The sequence below is a fragment of the Hordeum vulgare genome, chromosome 7H, assembly GCF_904849725.1.
Source record: "Hordeum vulgare subsp. vulgare chromosome 7H, MorexV3_pseudomolecules_assembly, whole genome shotgun sequence".
In the NCBI taxonomy this organism is placed as follows: domain Eukaryota; kingdom Viridiplantae; phylum Streptophyta; class Magnoliopsida; order Poales; family Poaceae; genus Hordeum; species Hordeum vulgare.
In genome coordinates, this window is record NC_058524.1 from 554,913,979 (window position 1) to 554,922,092 (window position 8,114).

The 8,114-nt window shown below is 52.3% G+C and overlaps 1 protein-coding gene across 1 annotated transcript; it reads right to left on the reverse strand.

Annotated features, from left to right (window-relative positions):
* Positions 1–2,103: 2,103 nt before the first annotated feature.
* LOC123411886 (aspartyl protease family protein At5g10770-like) lies at positions 2,104–6,157 on the reverse strand. The gene is made up of 2 exons (XM_045104846.1): positions 5,883–6,157; positions 2,104–3,638 (listed from the first exon to the last, which is right to left on the reverse strand). The coding sequence occupies exons 1-2, from the start codon at positions 6,058–6,060 to the stop codon at positions 2,317–2,319; spliced, it is 1,500 nt and encodes a 499-aa protein (XP_044960781.1). The 5' UTR covers positions 6,061–6,157; the 3' UTR covers positions 2,104–2,316.
* Between the last annotated feature and the right edge of the window lie 1,957 nt (positions 6,158–8,114).

An 8,114-nucleotide genomic window follows, 5' to 3' on the forward strand; every position in this document is an offset into this window, starting at 1 on the left:
TACTCACATTAGTCCGAAGAACTCATACACTTATTATCGGTAACTCTCTATCTAGTTAGGAAATTCACAAAGAGACAAGTACCCCGAGGAGGAGTGTTTGGACGTTTGGTTATCCTAGCGCATCCAGGGGCTAGCTAGCTAGATAGACCTGGTCGTGGAATTCATCCAGGAGCTAGCTAACTAGCTAGCAAGCTCCCATAGTGGAATCCATCCAAGAGTTAGCTAGATCCTATCGCCATCATCGAATCTGGCCAACATGGGCAGGGCACGCGACCGCCAGGACGGGTGGGCGACGGCGATCAAGACGGGGGGGGGGGGGGGGGAGGGGGGCAGACAGGACAAACTGGTGGCGGTCGGGGATGAACGAGTGACTGCCGAGGATAGATGCCCGCCGGTCGAGGACGGACGGGGCGGCGGGCGGGAGCAAGTCATGAAGGTTCCGATGGCAGTTGGACTCCCGTCAACGGTCTTTTGCATATACGGGGCGCTCTGGGGTTTGCTCTGAAATCCTCATTTTCACGGGTTTAGTGGGAATGTTTATCATGCTCCTTAAAAAATACAGGTAAGCGTCGTTTATGGGGTCTATTCGGGCAGTTTTTTTTGCACGGACCAGTATTTTGGTGATTATTTTGCAGGTCGGGACATTATACGGGGTGTGCTAGAGATGCTCTAAGAGCATATCTAGCAGACCCCGTATAGTGCCCCGACCCGCAAAATAACCGCCAAAATACAAGTCCGCGTGAAAAAGGTTGCCCAATCAGACCCCGCAAACGCGTCGGACCCGTAAATATTTTTGCGGGGCGCGGTAAAAAGCTCCTCCCGATCTGCAAAAATATAGTTTTCGCGTCCGCTTCTACGGTGCCGTGTATCGAAAGAAAGCAGTTGGCGGGAGCCCAACTGCCACAGAAACTTTCGTGTCTGGCGTCCACGCCCACCGTACGCCGCCCCAGACATCGCCCGGGACGTCCCCAAACTCCGGCCGCCCGTCCCCGGACGCCGCTCCGCCCGTCCTGGCGGCTTCCCCGCTCGTCCTGGCCGGATTCGGCTTCGGCGGCGGAAGCTAGCTAGCTAGCTAGCTCCAGGCTCGTGGATGGATTCCATGATGTGAGCTAGCTAGCTAGCTAGCTCCTGAATGGATTCGTGGACACCGGAGCTAGCTAGCTCCTGGATGGATTCATGGCTAGCAACCTCGTGGATGGATTCGTGGACGGAGGAGCTAGCTAGCTAGCTACTGGATGTATTCGTGGACGAAGGAGCTACCTAACTACCTCGTGGATGGATTCAGGGATCGACGACTCTGTATTTAGAAAAAAACTTAGTTGACCATGGACACGAGCGAGAGGAAGAAGAAGATGTGGGGAAAAAATGTAAGCGAATATTCGATTTACAATTTAAGTTTAAGGGGTCTACTCCGGCGCAGCTCGAGCCGACTCGTAAAAGAGCATCTTCTGCGAATATCTTTTGACAGGTTTATTTTGCGGGGTCTGGCTCTGTCCACGCCGCGCTGGCCCGTAAAGTCATTTTTCCGCGAACTGTAAACGCGTTTTACGGATCGGCGTTATACGGGGTGTGCTAGAGATGCTGTAAGAAGCCGAACAACCCCCCCCCCCTCGCCCCCGCTTTCCAATGCATGTAATATCATGCCATGTTGCGTCGTTGGAGTCTACCTCCGAGGAAACACCCGACTAAGGGCATGTGCAAAGGTGGCCGACTAAGGGCATGTGCAAAGGTGGCATATGGATAGAGATGCTCCATGATAAAAAGTACCTTGAGACATTTATATTGATTTTTTTTCTCTCCAATGCAAGCTACCATTAGGATGCCTTATCAAAGAATAAAAAATAAAGATTCTAATATACATGCATCTCTACTTTCCACTCTAACTTTTCAGCTTTTTACGCCGGACCACACATTTTCTCTTCAAGCACCCGGCTCGTGCATAGGATCTCGATTCCTTATCCGAACCTATTTTTTTATGACATCCGATTCTACATGATATACGGGGCATCATCCTGAGGCTATGCATTGTACGTGACGTTAAGCCGAGGGTTGGTTTAACAAGCGTGCGGGCCACAAATCTGACGCAACCAAGACAATCAAATATGCCCTTTGTGTATCTGCTTGTATACATCACAAACACAGCGTCAATGTGTCACCGCTTCTCTGTTTTTTACTTGTATCGAAGCGTACCGATTCCATTTTCCATCGCTTACAGTTGGTGTATACGCATTTCTCACATATGTAAAGTTATGTATAGCCACTGACCATTTGGTGGATGCAGCTTAGTTATTCAATAATCACGACGAGCCTGTCAAATCAGCAGGATCCGGGGGCGAAGCCGACGGTCTTCTTGCCGAGGTCGTAGAGCACGCCGTACGTCTTCTGCTGCGTGTTCCCGACGATGGCGACGCTCTCGTCGTCGCCGTTGGACGCGAACGCCAGGCACACCTGCGCCTCGCTGATGGCGTACACGATCCCGGACACGTCCACGTCCAGGCACGCGCCGCCCTGGAACACCAGCGACACCGTGGGCAGCTCCACATCGCTCAGCCCCGTGAAGTCGTAGCAGGTGTCCAGGATCGAGTACCCCGGCGCCTTCTTGTACCCGCGCGCCAACATGACCTTGTCGAACGCCGAGGACAGCGCGGTGTAGGCAGTCGCCGGCAGCCGCGTGATCACCGTGCCGGAGTCCACTAGCGTCCCGGCCGTGGAGAACAGCGACTCCGCGACCGGCACCTGCTGCCCGCCCACGCGGATGCCGGTCATGCCCACGTAGTAGAACGTCTGCCCCTTGTCGGTCAGCATCGGCGTCAGCCTCGCGTTGTTCCCCGCCGACCCCGGGCCGAAGTCCAGGTACCCTGTCCCCGTCGTCAACGCCGGGAGGCAGTACGCGAACGCGCCGCCGTACTTGTCGTACGCCTGCACAGTCAGCGACGTCTTCCCGCGGCCGAGCCCCATCAGCCCCGCCGTCTTGCCGAACAGCCCGCTGTTCTTCTCCCCGCACCCGAACCGGAACCCCTTGATGGCGTCGTGGGCGATGGTGAGGGTGTCCTGCGCGAAGAAGCCGACGGTGTAGGAGCCGTCGCCGTACTGGACGGCGTAGAGGCAGTGGCCGCCGGTGCAGCCGTTGGTGTCGAGGTCGGCGCAGGCGGAGTCGGTGCAGGAGACGTTGGCGTAGGTGGACGACTTGGCTGGGTCGAAGAGCGGCTCCTTCTGCTTGTAGCACTTGACCACGCAGGGGCGGCACTGCACCCACGTCGTGTCGCTGCCGGTGTCGAACACCACCGTGTACTTGGACGCAGGCGTGCCGAGCCCGACGGTCACCACGTAGTTGCCCGTGCTCACCGCGCGGCCCGACGTCGCCGGGAGCGACGGGGTGGAGGAGGACGCCGAGTGACCGGGGTGAATCCCGGGGCTCTTCTTTGGCCCGGGCTGGACAGGTGCAGCGTGCTTCGTCAGTTTGTCCCGGCCGGTGGTCGCCGACACCCGGCGCTGGATCGACTCGACGCGGTTCTGGTCGGCGGCGAGGATCTCGTCGTGGGCCGGCGGCTTCCCGTGCGCATCGGCTAGAGGGGAGCATGGGCCGTGCTGGTGGACGATCCTCATTCTCGCTGACGCCGCAGCGCTGGGTCCGTGCTCTGCATATTTAGGGGCATGTTCGGCTTGGATCAGAATCCCAAAGCTAGATAATGGAGTAATATGCAGAACGGAAATTAAGCTCTCTCTGGTAACAGAAGAATTTAAATTACAGGTGTAATCGATGAAATCGAACCATCGTTATCAGGAATTGTAGGAAATCTGTACTGGTGGTGCGTTTTGGTCAGAGTGTCACTCTAACTACTTGCTCTGTAGTTGGCCCACGTTCGACCAGATAATGAACCGGCAGTAAAAGACAACTAAGGTATTTTTGTTCAGTTCAGCTGTTCTGCAGCAACCAGCCTTTTGTTGGATTATTACTTATACCCGCTGCTAATCATGTTAAAAAAGTTGATCTTATTCAAGACGAAGGCCAAAACCCCTGGGTTACAAGGGGGACTAAGCACCCAAGACATAAGTTATCGGAATCCGGGGACTGTTTTCCCCTATTTCCCAAGGGAAATGTCAGCCGATTCTATGTACTCCTCTAAACTCTTTTTTTTATTAATGAAGGAGGCAAGTCTTTTGCCTTGATTTTAAAATAAAATAAACTTAAGCATCGTATATGTCTTGAAAGAATACTACTCAGTCGTAGTGTTTAAAAATGTCTTACATTTTTAGAGGGAGCACTTTCTAGCCATGCATGGAACCACCGTCCATCACTGCTCTAGGATTCATGCTACTCTTTTAGTTTTGGACAACACATGTCTTATTTCAGTGTGTTACATAATGTTTCATTGCGTTTTTCTAAAAAAAAAAAGTTTAGCATAGGGTTTCTTATGTATCAGAAAAAAGAGCACACTTGTTTCTGCCTAAAAAAAGTGCACACTTGTTTCTGCCCAAAAAAAGTGCACACTTATTTACCCCCCAAAAATTATCAAACCTATAAAACATAACAAGAACCCCAGAGCAAACGATTGACGGTGGTAAAATTGGTTTCCTGGAAGAATACTGGCAAGTTTTTGTTCCAACAGTTTTTGGAAGTCCGGATATTTTTTTCTGAAATATAAAGCCCAGACTATTTGAGGTGGGACAAAATAATACTTCACTGTCTGTCGATCAAAAATTAGAGAAAACAAATCATATGTATCTTCTATATTTATATAAAAAGACCTAAAGGAGCAGATCTAATTAATCTCGATGTCAATTCAACAACCTAGATAGTTTCGGTGATGCGCGTCCAATATATTTAGGATCCCGATATTCATTACATGTGTGGCATATTAAAAATTCGTCCACACATCATCTGTGACGAGTAAATTGCAAAAAATACCATAATTGGAGCGAAGTTTTCAATGCTTCAGGAAAAAACCACCAGAAAAAATGCATTTTGCTGGGTGTTTGATGACTTTTACATAATTGTGGTGCCTTTTTGCAATTTACTCATGGCATACCCAAGAAGCAACCCACACGATTATGTATAAACGAACATTCGAACTGTAAAATCTATCCACATGTCCTGACGCAACAACTTTAGTTATCTGGGGAATGACAACTGTAGTGGTAAAGCATGACAACTTCTTTGTTTTGGTTAATTATAGTTGTCATGTCTGTTAACGATAGTTGTCGCGTGTAATCAAATCATAGTTGTCATGTGTGGTTAACTACTTGTCACATGTGGTCAAACAATAGTTGCCATGTGTGATTAACTAGTTATCATGTTGGTGAAGAACAGTTCACCCACACGCGCGAATTAGATGGTGACTATGTGGGCGGGAACTGGCTTACCCACACAGCGCAGCTGGGAACCGCGTGTTGCGGGTCGTGTGAGCGAGCGCTCTAACGTCCACACAACACACTATGCCTACATGACACTGAAATTCTAACAGATTCTTTAAGATTCATGCAAAACATAATAGACGAAGATCAATGCGTGTAGACGAAATGCATATATACCATACATGTGGACGTTATCATATAGGTATATTTAGCATACAATTAATGTCATATCAAGTATACCAACATTTGTGCTTATCACATAGTAGTAGTAATTCACAAGTAAGATATTCTATCAAAACTCAACATGCAAATTAATTTTCTTTGTAATATTAGTAACGTACGTTACACATACGCATTAATTAGTTGGTGGCAAAGCAGAGACGAAATCAGTAAGCCCGAAAAATTGAAACAACACAAGCGAATCAAGCATGGCCGTAGTCAACTAGCTAGATGAGGCAGTCAGCGACTGAGAGAAGAAAAGCGACCAGCTTGACGGGGGACGATCATGAGCTCGACCGGGAATTAACCTGCCGTCGCGGGGCAAGCCGGGCCGGGGAACAGGGACGCCACGCTCAGCAGCGCGCGATCATCGGAGCTCCCCGCGGCACGGGCAGCCCCGAGCCCGAATGCGGCGAGGACGGCGGCGGCGGCGAGCAGCAGGCCAAGGAAGCCATGGCGAGGGGAAGCAGCAGCGGAGGCGGCCATGGCGTGCACCACCGCAGAAGTGGCCGTCAGGTAGTGGGGCGGCTGGGGTCCCGGTGAGTGGAGGGAACACAAATTAAACGGTCCATCACACACCTCCTATCCTGTCATATATATAGCCCGGGGCCGGCTGATTAGCCTGACGGGAGCCGTGCGCACTGGCTGTTGCTTGGTCGGTTTTTCTTCGGGTGTCCGGCCCCTCTCCGCACTGCCCCGACGGGCAGGGACGAACTCGGGTTGTTCATTGATTGGTGATTGCGCCTGGTGATTGGCATCGTGTGATTTGTGAAGTGTGAACCCCTGCCGTGTGGCGGCAGCACGATCTGATCCCGTCGAACACGGCTTTGAGAAGATCCAAGATTATGGGCAACCGGTGACTGACGCTTCTCTCATTCTAGTGACGGGCGCTTCTATATGGACAGGGAGCAGAAGTACTGGAAGCCTGGTCTTGGAACAGGCCGTACTGAGAGCATTTCCAACCGTTTGGCTTTTACTATGTCCAGCGATAGTGAGTTTCCAATCGCGTCCTCAGATTTCGATCCTAGGTGCCAACGTTTTTAAATTCTTCTTTCTCGTTGCCTAAAAACACGCCGCAGACGATCGTCATGCCATAAGTAGGCGATCAGTGCAATAGTTCGACGATTAAACACACCAACAGTTCGGCGATCAAAAGGAAAGGATAAAAACGGATCACACGACCGACTCAGTGGGGTGCAGCTCCTCTAGCGCGGGGCTGGCTGGGGTCGGCGGCGGCGTAGTCGGGCTCATCGTCGGCCTTGCCAGGCTGTTGGTCGTCGACATAGTCGGGCTCGCGGTCGGCGTGCGCTCTGTGTGGCTGGGCGCCTTGTGGTCGCCGTTGCAGTCACGGTTGTGGACGCCATTGTGGTCGTCGTGGTCGCCATTGTGGTCGCCGTTAGCGCTAGCAACTGGCTTAAGAAGAGGTCGCGTTGTACTATGTACCACGCCTTCACCTTCTCATCCATCGTGGATGTGTCTGCCCCCATTAATAACTCCATATCGGAGTTCCTCTTCTTCGCAGCGGCGTTGATTATCAACGCTGACCACCGCGCGTCGGATTTCTCCTTCCTCCTGGCAACGCTGCTCTTGACGTCGGCTATACATTGCTCGGTCGAAGCCTGCAGCCGTTGGGCAGAGGGCGCCGCGTCCCTCACCGCCCCGGTTTTTTGTGTGCCATCTGGGCGCCCTTCTGCCATAGCCGGGGCATGCGCGTCTGGGTTGTAGGCCTCCTTGGCCTTGTCAAGAGCAAGTCAAACTTTCCTCCACTTCTCGCACGAGTCGATCCCGGAGAACATGTGAAGGAACCTAAACTCTTGGTCCTCAATGTTGGCACGGTACATGGCGAACATCCGAAGCATCTGCACAAAAGGGCGGACGAAACATGTGAGCAAAGCACACGACGACACGACAAACGAGGGCCGGCGAACTATGGGCATACCTGACCCTCGACGTTGGCGCTGCTTTCCGGGCGAGCTACGACCTCCTCGACGATGTCATACCACTTGTTGCAGGCCGTCTGGATCATCGACCAGCGGTTAGCCATGGCCTTCTCGCCACGGTTCATGTGGATGCTGATGAAGTCGGGGTCGACCAGCTTGCGTTCGTCGAACGCCGTTTTGATCCTTCCCCAGTATGTGTCGCTGTTCTGATTCGTGCTGGTGATCGGGTCGATGCTGACAGTCTTCCTCGCTTCGAGAGGGCACTTGTCTTCCTTGGAAGTCCACTTGACGTGGGGTTTGGCCAGCTTGGCATTAGCCGCCCGCTTTCTCTTCGTCAACTTCTTGTGCGACATTGGTTCCGGTTCCACCTCCACCGCCTCTTCCTCCCTCTCCTCCTTGGCATCGTCGAGCTCGTCATCAATGTCCCCGATGGTGTCCATTGTTTCATCTTGCGCGTTGAACTCCGGGTGCGACGCGACGACGACGGAGCCGCTCGTGATGATCTCGTCCATGTCGGTGGCGTCGGCATAGTTAAACTATAGCGACAAAGTGGGTGCGAATGGAAGGACGCCACGACGCAGATACGGCGCAGGAGAGGCT